This window comes from Glandiceps talaboti, chromosome 3 (genome assembly GCF_964340395.1).
Source record: "Glandiceps talaboti chromosome 3, keGlaTala1.1, whole genome shotgun sequence".
NCBI lineage: Eukaryota > Metazoa > Hemichordata > Enteropneusta > Spengelidae > Glandiceps > Glandiceps talaboti.
Window position 1 is genome coordinate 8365220 of NC_135551.1, and position 17894 is coordinate 8383113.

The following is a 17894-nucleotide window of genomic DNA, read 5'->3' on the forward strand; positions in this document are numbered from 1 at the left end:
AACTTATGATTTTTGCAACTACTGAGATACCATTTTATGGCGATAGTTGGTTTTGAAGCATCAGCCAGATGACACATACATACACAAGCACGCATACACACTTAAATATACGCGCGCGCACACAACACACATACACACACACATACATACATACATACATACATACATACATACATACATACATATATATATATATATATATATATATATATATATATATATATAACATTATATATATATATATAATCTCATCCTACAATATATATATATATATATATATATATATATATAACCAAGTTATATATATATATATATATATATATATATATATATAACTTGGTGAGTATCAATCTGCTAAGACAGTGCTCTATACCGCAGTGGCAGAGCGTAATAGTTTTGGTAGTACTGGAACTCTTTCTTGGTTGTAACTCGGAGTTTCACGTACGCATAGTGCGATAATCAGACCTGATGATCGCACTATGCGTGAAACTCCGAGTTACAACCAAGAAAGAGTTCAAGTACTACCAAAACTATATATATATATATATATATATATATATATATATATATATATATATATATATATATATATATATATATATATATGTATATATATATGTATATATATACATATATATATATATATATATATATATATATATATGTGTGTGTGTATGTGTGTGTGTGTGTGTGTGTGTGTGTGTGTGTGTGTGTGTGTGTGTGACATGTGTTACACGCATAATCACACAGGCGTATAGGAATACCTATCTCACTTCTAATTATTCGCTAAGCTTTTTATCTTTGTAATGATTTAGCCTGGTCCTCGTGGAACCTCTGGTCATCTTGCAGTGTCACCTGCGAAGGTTCAGGAACACAACAAAGATCTCGTACGTGTACGGCATCATGTGGAGGGACCTGTTCTGGTTCTGATGTTGATACCAAAGCTTGCAGTCTTGGATCAACATGTCCAGGTGACTATTCCTCTCATTAATTTCTAGGATGATTGGCACCCACATGGATTTAAATGGTCATTTCATGTATATGTTCAATTATATATTAGATACTTACAGCATGTGATGGGTCTCCTTTTAAACTGTTGTTAATGGGTGTCGTCAGCTTCCCATTTGGTCATACCTGGCACAATAAAATGAACCTACCTTAGAACAGAGGGCGAAGTTACAAACTATTTGTCTGCCAATTCAGAATGACGTTCATATCCTAACCTCTATACACGGTTGTTTGAGTTATTAAACATGTGTATACATATCGAAAGCGTCTGCGTGTGATTATCTGGAACGAGTTTGGTCAAATAATTTAGTACTTCTACATGACTCACAGTAGAGTCACTATTACTCTTACAATGTAAATTATTTTTCAAAATATTTCAATTTCAACTTACATAGCATGGTCTGTATGGGGAAGCTGGACAAGCTGTTCTGTGACCTGTGGTGGTGGAACACATTCTAGATCTCGTACATGCATTCCGTGTCCATCAACATCACCGGACGTTGAAAGTCAAGCTTGCAGTGATGAGTGCTGTCCAACTGCAGGTAGAAAAGACAGATTTTTTTATTTGTTTAAACTAATGCCATATTATGTCTGAGCTTTATATAGCTGACTTCTAATTATTCACTAAGTTGTTATTTCTGTACTTGTTCAGCCTGGTCCTCGTGGAACTCCTGGTCATCTTGCAGTGTCACCTGTGAAGGTTCAGGAACACAACAAAGATCTCGTACGTGTACGGCATCATGTGGAGGGACTTGTTCTGGTTCTGATGTTGATACCAAAGCTTGCAGTCTTGGATCAACATGTCCAGGTGACTATTCCTCTCATTAATTTCTAGGATGATTGTGTCGCCTGCACACGGCTTTACATGGTCTGTTCATGTATATGTCCAATTATATATAAAATGCTTACAGTATGTAATGGGTCTTCTTTCAAACTGTTGTTAATGGGTGTCGTCAGCTTCCCATTTGGTCATATCTGGCACAATAAAATGAACTACCTTAGAACAGAGGGCGAAGTTACAAACTATTTGTCTGCCAATTCTGAATGACGTTCATATCCTAACCTCTATACACGGTTGTTTGAGTTATTACACATGTGTATACATATCAAAAGCTTCTGTGTGTTATTATCTGGAACGAGTTTGGTCAAATAATTTAATACTTCCACATGACTCACAGCCGAGTCACTATTACTGTTACAATGTAAAATAAATTTCAATTTCATCTTATATAGCTTGGTCTGTATGGGGAAGCTGGACAAGCTGTTCTGTGACCTGTGGTGGTGGAATACATTCAAGATCTCGTACATGTGATTCTTGTCCATCAACATCCCAGGACGCTGAAAGTGAATCTTGCAATGATCAGTGCTGTCCAACTGCAGGTAGAAAAGAAAGATTGATAATTTTTTGTAAACTAATGCTATATTATGTCTGAGCTTTATATAGCTGACTTCTAATTATTCACTAAGTTGTTATTTCTGTACTTGTTCAGCCTGGTCCTCGTGGAACTCCTGGTCATCTTGCAGTGTCACCTGTGAAGGTTCAGGCACGCTACATAGATCTCGTACGTGTACGGCATCATGTGGAGGGACTTGTTCTGGTTCTGATGTTGATACCAAAGCTTGCAGTCTTGGATCAACATGTCCAGGTGACTATTCCTCTCATTAATTTCTAGGATGATTGGCAAACTGTAGTTAATGGTGTCGTCAGCTTCCCATGTGGTCATATCTGGCGCAATAAAATGAGCTATCTTAGAGCAGAGGGCAAAGTTACAAACTATATGTATGCTACTTCTGAATGACGTTCATATCCTAACCTCTATACATAGTTGTTTGAGTTATAATGTTACTTTCTGAGGAATCCTAATATAACGTTTCATTGTCTAAGTATGGTAGTTGTGGGTAGATCGGCAGAACGTAAACGATTCTCGACTCTAACTGTCTTCCTTGGGTACCAGGATTTACGAGCTTGTCTAAGTTAGGAATTAACTACACAGGTATCGTCACATACACGTTCGCTCTTATACTCAGGCAGAGAGAGAGACACCGCATATTAACAGTTGCATTGTAATCAAAATCTTAGAGTAAAGTTTATTTGTCCATGTCCTTCACATATAAGTTCTGGTTGTCACCTTGAAATTATGGTGGCCATTATTTTAAACATAGTTTGCTATAGACAAATGGTCTCTAAAATAGATTCATTGTTCTAGAAGACATGGTGAACTTTCCACCAGAATATTTAAGATTGAGATTCAAGATCATGCCATATGTAAATTGTTCACGTGTAAGACAAGCGTTGATCACGACGTTGGAAAATTAAGTATTAATTTGAATTCGATAATCAACAAGTTATCTTGTTTACAAGAACTAATATATATTGTTTAATCAAAACACTTGACATTTGTTAGCTACTAGACATCAATATAAATAACACAGGATTAGTAGATTAATCAACATATTGTTTGACCATGCTGTTGTTAGCTCCCTTTTGTGAGTAAGTAGTATAAATGTGAATTTTACGTTAATTTAGGTAAAACATGCCAAAATTCCAAATATGATATTTCTGGATCGTAAAGTCAATAACACGTGTATACATATAACAACTTTCTGTGTGTGATTATCTGGAACGATTTTGGTCAAATAATTTAATACTTCCACATGACTCAGCCGAGTCACTATTACTGATACAATGTCAAATAAATTGCAAAATATTTCAATTTCAACTTATATAGCATGGTCTGCATGGGGAGGCTGGACAAGTTGTTCTGTAACCTGTGGTGGTGGTACACATTCTAGATCTCGTACATGCATTTCGTGTCCATCAACCTCCCCTGACGCTGAAAGTGTATCTTGTAATGACCAATGCTGTCCAACTGCAGGTAGAAAACATAGATTTATTATTTCTTAAAACTAATCCTATAATATGTCTGAGCTTTAATTACCTCGTAGTATGTATATTATATATATATATATATATATATATATATATATATATAATGTCTGATGATCGCACTATGCGTGAAACTCCGAGTTACAACCAAGAAAGAGTTCCAGAACTATCAAATATATATATATACATAGTGGTATATACTATAGCTGACTTCAAATTATTCCCTTAGTTATTATCTCTGTAATTGTTCAGCTTGGTCCTCGTGGAACTCGTGGTCATCTTGCAGTGTCACCTGTGAAGGTTCAGGAACACAACAAAGATCTCGTACGTGTACGGCATCATGTGGAGGGACTTGTTCTGGTTCTGATGTTGATACCAAAGCTTGCAGTCATGGATGTTCAGGTGAGTTTTCCTCTCATGAATTTCTATGATGATTGGCACACGCAGATATTTGAATGGCCAGTTCATGTATATGTACAATAATATATGAGATACTTACTGTATGTGATGGGTTGACTTTTAAACCGATGTTAATAGTTGACGCCTAAAGACCGGATCTCAGCTGTCGCTATATGTACAAATGTATGCCCATATGTTAATTTACCAGTTACCTTCCGATTTGTTCAGACCTGGCACAAGAAAATGAGCTACCTTAGAACATAAGGCGAAGATATAAACTGTATTTGTGTCACTTTATGAACGACGTTCATAACCTAGCCTTTACACACAGTTCTTTGAGTTTTTACATATGTCTAGACGTAGTAAACGCTTGCCCATGACTCAAACTTGAGTCATTGTTGCAATGTAAAAAAAATAATTTCAAATTTTAAAAAATATTCAAAATATATATACCTAGGTTGGTCTATATGGGGAAGCTGGACAAGCTGTTCTGTAACATGTGGTGATGGAACACATTCTAGATCTCGTACATGCATTTCGTGTCCATCAACATCCCCTGACGGTGAAAGTGAATCTTGCAATGATCAGTGCTGTCCTACTGCAGGTAGGAAACATATGTCATATTGTGTCTGATTTATTAAGTGAATAGTTTGGTGGTCTTGAAGTGCACACCCGCATATGCACCCACACAAAAACAGAAACAGAGACACACACACACATACGTCGATATACACACAGGTATACCCAACTGAATTCCAATTTCTCACATAGTTTCCATCTCTGTAATTATTTAGCCTGGTCCTCGTGGAACTCCTGGTCATCTTGTAGTGTCACCTGCGAAGGGTCTGGAACAAAACAAAGGTATAGAACATGTACGGCATCATGTGGAGGGATTTGTCCTGGATCGAATATTGATACAGCATCTTGCAGTGTTGGACCCACCTGCCCAGGTAATTATTTTAAGTCACGTGTTACCATAGCCCAGATTGTTGCTGGGTAGTTTGGGGATTTGGTATGTTATTTATTAAACGGCCATTGCCCACGCTTGGCTACTTGTAATAAAACACCACAAGAGCTTATATCATCACTTTTGATAGATGAAACACTTTCTTTTGTCTTCAAAATTTAACATTATAAATGTTAACATTAATCTTAAAATACTTCCTAGTAAATACAATCTCAATTTTGTTTGATGACATTTGACATGTGAATTTCTCTTCAGCACAAAATAGTTATATACATGTAATGACAAGGAGATAAAAAAATATGATTTCACATTATCTGTATATCCATATAGTGTGGGCAGGATGGAGTAGCTGGACAATATGCCCAGTGACGTGTGGTGGTGGAACACATTCAAGAACTCGTACATGTCAGTCATGCCCAGCTATGACACCAGAGACCGAAAGCCGACAATGCAATGAACAGTGTTGCCCTTATGCAGGCAAGTAATTACATTCATAAATTCACATTATTAATTTCGTCCTTTTGTTAATTTTGTTAATTGCATTAGTATCTTTCCTTAATTTATTCGTCATATCTTTCATCAATTTAATAATGGTTACCATTTTAATACCCTGTCTGTGCAATACGATGATACTCTATTCTCGCAAACACTTAAATCCAAAGCGACTTATCTGTTCAAGGAATAATAGCATCAATTTAACATATATTTATTATTCATTACATCTAATGCCATATGGGTTCTAAGTTATTAAATTAAAAGTTTGGTCTTGAAGGAAACGCACAGATAGACAGACAGACACAGACACATACATGTCTACATACACACAGTTATACGTAGCTTTATTATGATTTTACACTTAGTTTTCATCTTTGTAATTGTTTAGCCTGGTCCTTGTGGAACTCCTGGTCATCTTGTAGTGTCACCTGTGAAGGTTCAGGAACACAACAAAGATCCAGAACATGTACGGCATCATGTGGCGGGACTTGTCCTGGATCGAATATTGATACAACATCTTGCAGTGTTGGACCAACCTGTCCAGGTAATAATTTTTAAGTCACGTGTTAGGGTAGCCCGGATCGTTGCTGGGCATGTTGTGGATTTGGTATGTTGTTTATTGAACGGCTATTGCTCACGCTTGGCTACTTGTAATAACACACAGTAAGAGCTTATATCATCAGTTTGAAACACTTTTGTCTTCAAAATTTAACATTATAAATGTTAACATTATCAATGTTAACATACTTTCTAGTAAATACACTCTCAATTTTGTTCGAAGGCATTTGATATGGGGATTTGTCATCAGCACATAATATTTTTATACATGTAATAACATGGAGATAAAAAAAACATAATGTCACAATATCTCTATATCCCAATCCATATATAGTGTGGGCAGGATGGAGTAGCTGGACAATATGCCCAGTGACGTGTGGTGGTGGAACACATTCAAGAACTCGTACATGTCAGTCATGCCCAGCTATGACACCAGAGACCGAAAGCCGACAATGCAATGAACAGTGTTGCCCTTATGCAGGCAAGTAATTACATTCATAAATTCGCATTGTTATCTACCTTTGCAAGGAATGTTAAAATCAATATAACACGCATAACACATTGATATAATTTTAATTTGTTTAACATTTACATCATGTTTCATGAGGATGACTTACATTTCGCTCAAAACAGACCATAATTTACTTGCCGAGAACTTACTGTGAGCACAATGAATGGTATGTGAATGGTGTTCACTCATGTCGACGAAAATATTTATGACATAACAGTTTTTATGTTGTCACTACTGACTGAATGACGAACAATTAAAACACATAAGATGATGAAACCTGCTCAAGCTTAATTCATGAAAATTGAGATGCTAAATTATCATTTTAAAAGATTTGCGAGATATTGAAATAAATGCCATATTTTCTGATCTAGAATCTACATCTTGACATGATGAAGTAAAACTAAATCGACGCAAAATGACCATTGCTTTCGTTATCATATATGTAGCTTGGCAGTCTTGGCGGTCTTGGTCATCTTGCAGTACCACTTGCCAGGGTACAGGAACAAGACAGAGATGGCGCACCTGTTCATCATCTTGCGGGGGAACGTGTCCTGGAAGTGACTCTTCGTCCACATTGTGTAGTGTAGGATTTACCTGTCCGTGTAGGTATCTAATAAGTAGTTGGTGACTAGGAAAGATTGTAATACTTTACTATGATGTGTTTATGACGTTTTCTCTTTCCGATTCGCAATGAAAATGCACCTTATGTCACTTGTAGTTTTTGTTGGGAGTCAAAACCATATACATTAAATAGATATGTTTGTGCAAACTGAATTCGCTATTCTTTTCTGGTGTCGTTAAACTTTTTGGCTCATCGTTTTCACTTACATTTTGTTTTGTTTTCATTAATTAATTAATTAATTAATTAATTAATTAATTAATTCATCCATTCATTCATTCATTCATTCATTCGTTCGTTCATTCAATCATTCATCCATCCATCCATCCATCCATCCATCCATCCATCCATGCTTCTATCAATCCATTCATATAGTAGTTAAGTGTAATGTGTCAAAGAAAAAATATATTTTTCAAGACATGATTGTTTAAGTGTGCATATATCCTTTATTTGGGTTGTTAGCTTGGTCAAGCTGGGGATCATGGGGGAGCTGTTCAAGATCGTGTGGTGGAGGAACCAAAAGCAAAAGTCGTTCATGTAACTCTTGTTCGGGCAGTGACTCAAGCTCAACATCTTGCAATACGCAAGGTTGTGTAGATTGTTCAACACGTACGTATCCTAGAAGTTGATATTATCAATCTCGAAAAAAAAATAATATGTAAAATCGACGATTATGAAATTCATCATTGACAACGGTAATGACAGTGTTAACGATATAGTATATAATACTCGGTTCTGTACATGAACTAAAGCCTCTTTTATGGCACGACACGTCCAATAGGATTTGTGTTGGCTTTCGATCTGAAGATCTCCTGCACCAAATTCTACCTAGCCCACATACTGATATTACTATCCAACAGCACATCAGTAAATAAGTCACACACATTGATAGGCGTTTGTAATCGGGTACTTCTTACCCAATTATTGCGATCCAGCCATAAAAAAAATAACTCACGTGATGGCACGATAACACAATTAATGAACCAATTCGAGTCGTAGAGCTGTTGGTGAGAAATCAAAATTTAGCACGCAATGCAGTGCTGGATTAAGGCATTCCCTAGCCGTTGGAAGAGAATTTCAGCTTGACAGCCAACACATAGCCTTTACCACGAACAAATAAAAAAGAATGTTATTTATCACAGTCGCATAGAACCAATCATATCGACTCACATACACTATATGCCCTCACTTAATATAGTTGGAACACACCCTTGTTCTAGGGGAATAGCCCTATGAACAGTAATGTTTACTGAAACTGACGTCTGCCATGTATAGTCATGTATTTCATTCACAGTGACAAATTAGGAATCACCAATCAGTGTTAGATACATAGTGGAACATACTTCCATTACTACGATATGTTTTGAAACTGTAGGTCATTGATTTGTGAGATTGTCATAAATATTTTTTACAAATTCAAAAATGGTATTTTATTCATCGCTTGCAGTTAGGGTTTGTTTTGCTGTGTGTCACAAATTAACGGCTAGCTTGCGAGAATACAAACGAACACATTTCCACAAAATGGAAATTTGTAGTACTTGCATACATATTGGATTCTCTGTTCCAGTTCAAGCACATATGGGCGCATATACGTTATATGTTTAACAGTTTTGATTTTTAATCCAACCACAGACTGGACTAGCTGGAACTATAGCTGCCGACAAGTATGCAGGGAGCACACCGTTACAGGTACACGTACTTGTATTAAACCGTGCGGAACAGGAAGCTGTAGTGGATCTAGTAGTAGTGAAATTTGGTGCAACTGTGGTGAGTTTACAAATAAATACGTCACTGTTGATGTGCGTAATCACGCTTTGTACACCTTATTGATTAATAGAATTAAAATATTTATAAACACATCGCTTTCCTACATAATTTTGATTGTAATTGGCTTACGTCAAGTCACATGTTATTATCTTATTTTGCATAGCGAGCTATGTTTGCAAACAACGTGCACCCGTCGCTTGATATTTGCTCAGTCAGCTATATTGCGTGTCGAGACATTTCTGAACCATTACAGTTTTAAAAAATATCTAGAGAGTATAGTACGTGTTGTTTTTGTTGACGCTGTACTGCAGCTTGTTGGCTATCTGGGATTATTCGTGGACCCCTCAAACACATATTTGTCAAATAAAACTACTATGTAAACAATTCTTCTAAAGTTCGCAAAATTACTCTGTCACTCCGGTCCGTCCAGCTAGCATTGTTGAATTTTTTTATTAAAACAAAAAAAAACATTGAAGTGCAAAGAGTGAAAGGTTAGAATGAAATGTCCTAAATAGCTGAACCCATGTCAAGTGCAGAACACCTTATTTACTTTTAAGAGGTGAATCACATTGCTTAAGTTTGAGAATAGGTATGGTGTATATATATTTCAATGTATGGATAAATATATAGAGTGATACAGTGACTGTCGGACGACGAAGATATTCACATTAATGATAATCATTTACTATCATCTTGTCAAGTACAGCATCACTGGGAAGTTAAATTTATACGTCAACAGTGCAAGTGTGCCGTTAACATGTAATATGTTTTTCACATATTGTAATTCTGTTATTCCATACATTACATAGTCGATACTATTGTACTCCTGTTTTTAATTTGTTATCCACAGATTTCAGTGCATGCTCATCAATGGGATTAGAATGTCCTTAACTCATCATGGATGACACTGGTATTCAAGATGAAGACAAAACAAATTCTCGTTTTTTAAATTTTTTTTTATCGAACTACCAAGCATCATTTAGAAGCGAATTAAAGCTGACATAAATGGATTGAGGATTTTTAAAAACTTGACAAATATTAGCGTCGATATTTGCCTCTCCATTGTGATAATTCTAGTCACGTGCCTCCATTGCATTTCATACATACTTATATATACTAATGGGGTTAAGTTCTTTTCCAAATCTACTGACGTCACCTACAAATGAAAAACAAATGTGACAAAACTCATTGCTTTGTAAGTAGAACTTACACCATGTGGTCGTAACAGAACACATGTAGTGCACACAACCTTCAAATCTGACGAATAATAGACAACTGCCGTAATTGTCCTGTTCAAACCATCAAGCCGGCACGCAGTCATACAATAACTTATAAGTTATTTTATCCATAATATTTTCCAATAAATTATCAGATATTATTGAATCATTATACTGCTAAATAACCCATCACTGGGGATGGTCATACCCAAAGGTTTTGACCATTTGACAACGTGTGCACTAGCATCTGACAACACGTTAACTGGTCAAAACCAAATACTATGCCATTCCCATTTGGTGGCATATTGCTAGTATATTATAGCAGTGTATTGAAATATGCAAAAACAAATAATAGTAACGGTAACACAAATTGCAGTTTCGAGTGGAAATGAGGTGTTGGTGTAGATCGGCCCCAGAATCTGAATGTCTGTTGATCGTACGAAATGAAGTCAAGGACAACGTTGGTTATTTAAACGATGAATCATTCAATTAATACTGTGCATCGCATATACATAGAGTTTTGTTTAGTTTGTACAATGGCAAGTTCATTTGCGAATGATTTGAAGCTAGATTCGTCATGTGACGGATTGACGTACATGATCAGCCTCACTGTTTTTGCGCATTTGTTGAAGTCAAGAACCATGCGGTAGGCATATGCTGAGCCGCACTAATCTGATGTTTCTTAGTAAATATCGGCCAATTCTGGGGCTTTGGATATCTTGTGTGTATTCATTTTCCCCCATCTAGGTAAACTATTAGCGATCGACATGGACGACTTGTGCTGTGCGGGTGAATGATGGTACAGGGTACGACATCCATCAAAAATGAGTATGTTATTGTCGTTCAGTGCCACTTAGAATCATGCTAACTACGCCATATCACTATTTTAACACAGTTAGTTTGATGTGTTGACCAATCAGTTCTCGTGATTTGCACCATCAATTTACTGGTATTATGTAATTCACTATATACTTACAGTACTTCAGATTTTATTTTCAACGTACCCGATTTCGTCTACAAGGTTTATAATCCGTTTTATTTTTTTATTATGCAAATACGACTTCATATTTCTAATATATTAATGATTTCACCTTCAAAAGTTAGCATGTGTATATTAAATACGTTAATTATTGTAATACAATGATGATGAAAAAGTATACGAAATAAACAGAGTTTACAGCAATATTATATTCAACTTGGAATAAAGGCCATACTGTAGATAACAATCTTGGTAAGCATGTGAAAACGTAGTCTGTAAGGTACGCCGTGATGGGGCGCCCTCAATCATCAGGCAACCCTGAGAGGAGGCCGGTGAGGGCGAAACGTCACGACGTATCTTACAGTCTAGTCAGTAAAAAACCTAGTCAATTACTAGGGATTTTTCTATGGAAGATTGCCACATTATGTACAAGCCTTGCAACACACAGCGGTAGTTTGTTATCGAGAGAAATCGGAAAAGAACACGGTAAAAAGGAGACGGTTCAAGTTCAATATAATACTTCCTAAACTTCTACTCGAAAATCTAAAAAGACATGATTTCTCTTTATTCATCTGTGCATCAGTGTGTGAAATTTGAAAATGTCCGTATTTGACTCTGCGCTCATTGTACACCTATTTTAAGGCCAAGAAAAAACATTGTTTTCTGGTGAGTTTGAATCACTTAAATACCCTGCCTTGGTCTTCTTTTTTTCTCGTGTTTGTGCAGCCAATGCAGAGTGCAGATCAAAGGGAAACACAAAATAAAGTTGGCATGAAACCCCTGAAAATAGAGTCTTTCTCAGTAGTGTAGAGAACGAGTATAAAGTTGGCGTCAGATTCAGATTTGGATCTGAGGCCATCTGACGCTCAATATAACGTTCATAAGATAACGCTACCCGAATCTGAATCTGAATCTAACACCAACTTTATATTCATTCGATCGATTAATTACTCTAATTGGTCATTAATATTCATCGGATTATTACTAAAACCTAATAAGTTCTTGCCATTACCCTACGAAACATGTCTATGAAATTTCTTTTGAATTGATGCAGCCGTTTATTCGGAAATGGTGATACAGACACACACACACACAGACTTCATCGGTATGTATATTATAACCTTCCTTACGGAAGGTAAAAATGAAATCGAGCGAGTTATCAACTCAGGCGAGTTAAGTATTAAGTATATTATGCTTGAGATCTGCTACTCATACTGCATTGAGTACAGTTCTCTCCAGAGAGATGTCTTTCTTGATATATTTATTGAACCGAGGACATCATCAAAATTTCGGTAAAGAGAGCCAGCCCGAGGGCATTATTAGATGTTAAGCATTCACTTTTTTGTAGATGCAACTAACTGGGATCATATGTTGTCACCCATGGCACTCTGTAAGTGTGTTATGTTTATACTGTAGTAAATTCGAACGGTTTGAGATAGAAGCACGAATAATCTGTGATGAATTAATACATTTCCTTGACCACACTGTCTAAGGTAGCCGCTGAATTATGTGTGTGCTTTCAGTCTTTTGTCAACCCATACATTCAGAGTTTTCGCCAAAATATCCACTTTCAGTAAATGTGTTGTTTTCGAAAGTATGACCTCCGGTGAAGTAGCATTGTCAGAAATCATTTATACCCGAATATTTATGGTATGTCGCCCTTGTGCCAGGTTTCGAGTGAAATCAGATATTGCATATCCAAGAAATTATGTACTACGGACTGACAGATGGACGGAATCCATTGTGATAGATCTCCCTTCGGAGGACTATTAAGCGAGGATGGTATCAACGAGCAATGTGTATTTAGTATATATAATCCGAAAGAACATGCGTCAGAAAATACAATTTATTTGAATATTTACTATACGAAAGTCATATTTGGCCATGTCTTTCCACCGGGGTAAATATTTAGCAAGGGATGTGTAAATGTGGCGAGTATGAGACGACACCTTTGACTTAATTTACCCCCGGTGATCTCTCCCCTGGGGGTTGTAAAGTCAAAAGTATCATTTGGTCTCGTACTACTCCTTGTTTGACAGAAATGGTAGTTAGGTTGGTCGCAGGTAGGGTAAAGGTTGGGTAAAGGTGGGTAAATATGACTTTTCGTATAGTGTATTGCAACAAAAGACTAACATGCAGTTAATAATCTATGATGAGCAGTCCTTTAAAGTTGAAGTGTTTGTTGTGTCTGAAATACACAATAGTACTTTTGTACTGCGTCTGAATTCATACAAAACACATTTATTTTATTTCCGCTAGAGACTATAATACAAGTGGCAAGCCTCTATATAACGTTAACATAAAATATAAAAATAGGCACACAGTCATGTTAATGACGCCCTGGGTTTACTTCGACGTTCTTAACGACGCAGTGTTTACTTCAGTGTTCCTGTCAAATATTCGTACTTCCTTGAAGAGAGCGAACATGGCCAAGCTCCGGGTTGGTGCTGGGTCGATAACAGCTTTCATCCTCTTAACACAAAGTGTATCAGTGTTCACCCAATTGACATCGTCACCGGGATTCCAGTGTTTAAGTAACTATGATCGATGTCACAATAAAGACCGATGCGTGTACATGTTTGAGCTGAAGGAAGACGGGCTGGACTGTCCCAAAGTGAGGAAGGTAGTTCTCGATTTGAAAGACGTCAACGCTGATCTAGCACTGCAAAAGGCAATGGTGGCAGAAAAATCAGCACAAATTGACGTACTGCAACACCAACTTGACAACGTACAATTGACGCTGACTCAACGTGAAGCTCAAATCGCAAACCTGGAAACAATGGTGGAAGAGATCCAGAATTGGAAACGTGAGTAGTCAGGTGGTATTTGCTTTTGTTTGGTGGCTCTTGTTTCCTTGCCTTTCTGTATGTTACTAATGTGTATTGGTAGTGCTTATCAAGAGTTAGCATATAGAGAACGTAGAAGATTGAAGGGGGCTTCGTTGGCAGCGTAATTATAAATTACTTTGTGACAACATTTGCTTGGCTATACATATACTTAGCCTAGTTCCAATCTGATTCATGTTACGATTTACACTATGTTTATCTTCGCACATCACGTCTAGTCAATGTCGCTACATTGAATCGTGTACGTCAAATGTGGCTAAACCCCATGCTTGGCAAAACGTAAACGGTGCATGTCAGTAGTGATCATATAGTACACCTAAATAGTATTTAATGTCTTATCACTCCACTCATAATATTGCCTATTGTTAGGGAGCCTTCAGTAATTACGGGGTGTGGAATTAGGCCTGGGCTGTTGCGTAAAATGTGGCCATCCCCTGATTCCTTCGTGCTAAAGAGTGACCATTCCTCACTGCGTCGGTGGGATTCATGGTGTAGCGAGTGATATAAGTAATCGTACCCAAGGTGAAAAACATACTACAAGACTATCACGTTTGATGTTCGGAAAAGCTGATCAGTGTACATGTAAGATGTGGAATATGATAATCTCGACACTCCAAAAGTTGACACACACATTTATTTTCTTTAAAATTATGCAAATCAGGTTGACCAGGTAACAGTGAATCTGAAAATAGTAATTCGTCGTCGTTTGTATAGCTATACATTGTAAGCCATTGACATTGTAAGCGCAAAGTCAATTTTTTATTCTTTTTTAAACTTTCTGACATGAAATTTTTGGTATGAAAATAATGCCTGCGGAAACATAAAATATAAATATTATAACCTTGATATTGAGTTATGTCTTCTGTGCAAGGGTATAGTATTATCAGCACTCCACTACGCATCGTACTGAGTGTATCATTGCCCTTATGCATAACCAAAAATATCCAGGTAATAGTATAAATTATATTGCCTGTTTGAAGTTGGCTACATATTCAAAGCTAATGATTCTAGGTAATGTATATTTATAATAACTGTAATTATATTATTGAAACAGCAAATGTCGACGTTCTCCTCAACAAACTGGAAGAATTGATTGTGAATCGCACTGAAAATCGAATTTCAAACTTGGAAATGATGATTGAAGAAATAGGAAACATGAGACGTAAGTATTCAGATAGTATTATCTACTGGGCGTGTTATTCTAAATCCGCATTATTTGAATCACTGCACAGCTTGTACATGACAAAAGTAAGATTCTGATGTCATTGAGGGATAGCAAAATAATTTAACACAAAATGATATATGAAACAAGTCTTCATACAAGAGTTACCTTCTCAAACAATTTACTGCTGTGATTACAGGATGAAATATATATTTTGGTTGAACTTTGGGTCACGGTCATACAGGGGTTAATTATGTACCTTTTGAGGGAAACACTCCTCATAAGGGCGCCCTCCAAGGAATTAATTGTGCAAGCTAATGAGTCAGCCTTTAAACTTTAACCTATAGTACTAGTGAGAGTGGGCGAATTGAACTCTTATTACCCATCCATCCACCCACAACTAATTGTAAATATTGTACTCTTCAGGCAGTAGCAATCGTAGCCTGTACGGCAATTGTTTGTTTGTATTCACTTGTAGTTATAAATGATGTAATTGGACATGTAATAACATGATTTTGGCTAATTTAGTAAGAATGTTCTATATATCTAATAAAAAAGCACCTGCCTCAGTAATTAACATTGCGAGTTGTACTAATAAAACTAATATTAAGCTCATTTTAACACAATACATATGGATATAAACAGCATTTCAATTTCAAATCATATAGTTTGGTCTGAATGGGGAAGCTGGACAAGCTGTTCTGTGACCTGTGGTGGTGGAATACATTCAAGATCTCGTACATGTGATTCCTGTCCATCACAATCCCTCGATACTGAAAGTGAATCGTGCAATGATCACTGCTGTCCTACTGCAGGTAAAGTATATTTGAATCGTAAATGACCATTTGTTCTCACATTTCTAAAGTCATATTATGAACCTAATAGATTGCTACAACTAATACTTTATTTTATGAAGAACCAGCTGCATATCATGCATGCATACACACACACGCATACACTTAAGGGGAAACTAATAGTATCAATCTCGTAGAAGAGAGTGCTCGATGCTTGGGTAACCAGGGCGGGAATAATCAAAATAAGTTGCTTGGAACTTGAGGTGCTTAGTTGTTATTCCGAGTTTCACGCTAAAGGCGGTCATCAGACAACATGACCGCATTGAGCGTGAAACTCGGAGTAACAACTAAGCACCTCAAGTTCCAACCAATCTAGTTTGGTTACACACACACACACACACACACACACACACACACACACACACACACACACACACACACACACACACACACACACACACACACACACGCGTGTGTGTGTTATACGCACACATAAACACATATCTGTCTTGTAATTAGTCACTTACTTTTCATCTCTGTACTTGTTCAGCCTGGTCCCCATGGAACTCCTGGTCACCTTGCAGTGTCGTCTGTGAAGGTTCAGGAACAAAACACAGATCCAGAACATGTACGGCATCATGTGGAGGGACATGTCCTGGATCGGATGTTGATACAACATCTTGCAGTGTTGGACCCACCTGTCCAGGTAATTATGTTTAAATCAACATGTTAGGGTAGCCGGTATTGTTCCTGGGAATACATTGTATATGTATATGGTACTTTATTTATTGGACTAACATTGCCCATGCCTTGGTAATTAACACGTAGCAAAAGTTTATATTATTACAGTTTATACAATGAAACATTTTGTATTTCTTTTAAATGCAACATTATAAAAGACAATATACTACCTAGTAAATATAATCTCTATTTTGTATGATGACACTTAACATAGTTTTGGGATGTCTCTTCGGCATATTAAGTTTCAATACATGAAATAACAGAGGTACAACATATGATTTCACAATATCTCTATATTCATTTAGTTTGGTCAGGATGGAGTATCTGGACAATATGCCCAGTGACCTGTGGTGGAGAAACACATTCAAGAACTCGTACATGTCAGTCATGTCCAGCTATGACACCAGAGACCGAAAGCCAACAATGCAATGAACAGTGTTGCCCTTCTGGAGGCAAGTAATTACATGAATTCGTAATTGTGTTAGTTCTTTTCCTTAATTTAATTATAATATATATCAATCAACATTGTACCTTATATATATATATATATATATATATATATATATATACATATACATATACATATATATATATATAGTTTTGGTAGTACTGGAACTCTTTCTTGGGTGTAACTCGGAGTTTCACGCATATTGCGATCATCAGACACTCTGAGGCCTACTCTCTGGGTGTGCTGTATATATAGAGTGTAGACAATAGAAATACCATCACTATTGTCTGTGTCGGTGGGTAAGTGTTGTATGTGTGGAGGTGTTGGTTGTTATTGTGTGGGTTATTGGGTGCGGACAAGTAAGTGTTGGCGGGTTGTTACATGTAGGGCTTTAATGTTCCGTTAGTTAACGGGTTTAGTTTAGGTGATAGATGCTCTATTGAAGTTGGACAAATAAAACTTATTCTCGTGTCGGCATTTGGATATCAACTCAGTT

General features: G+C 36.7%; 1 protein-coding gene across 1 annotated transcript; it reads left to right on the forward strand.

Moving 5' to 3' along the window:
• The first annotated feature begins 13826 nt into the window (after positions 1–13826).
• Positions 13827–17410, forward strand: LOC144432993 (uncharacterized). Its single transcript, XM_078121305.1, has 5 exons — positions 13827–14214; positions 15308–15415; positions 16084–16230; positions 16760–16915; positions 17256–17410. Exons 1-5 carry the CDS (start codon positions 13833–13835, stop codon positions 17408–17410), a joined length of 948 nt encoding a protein of 315 aa, XP_077977431.1. The 5' UTR covers positions 13827–13832.
• The last annotated feature ends 484 nt before the right edge of the window (positions 17411–17894 follow it).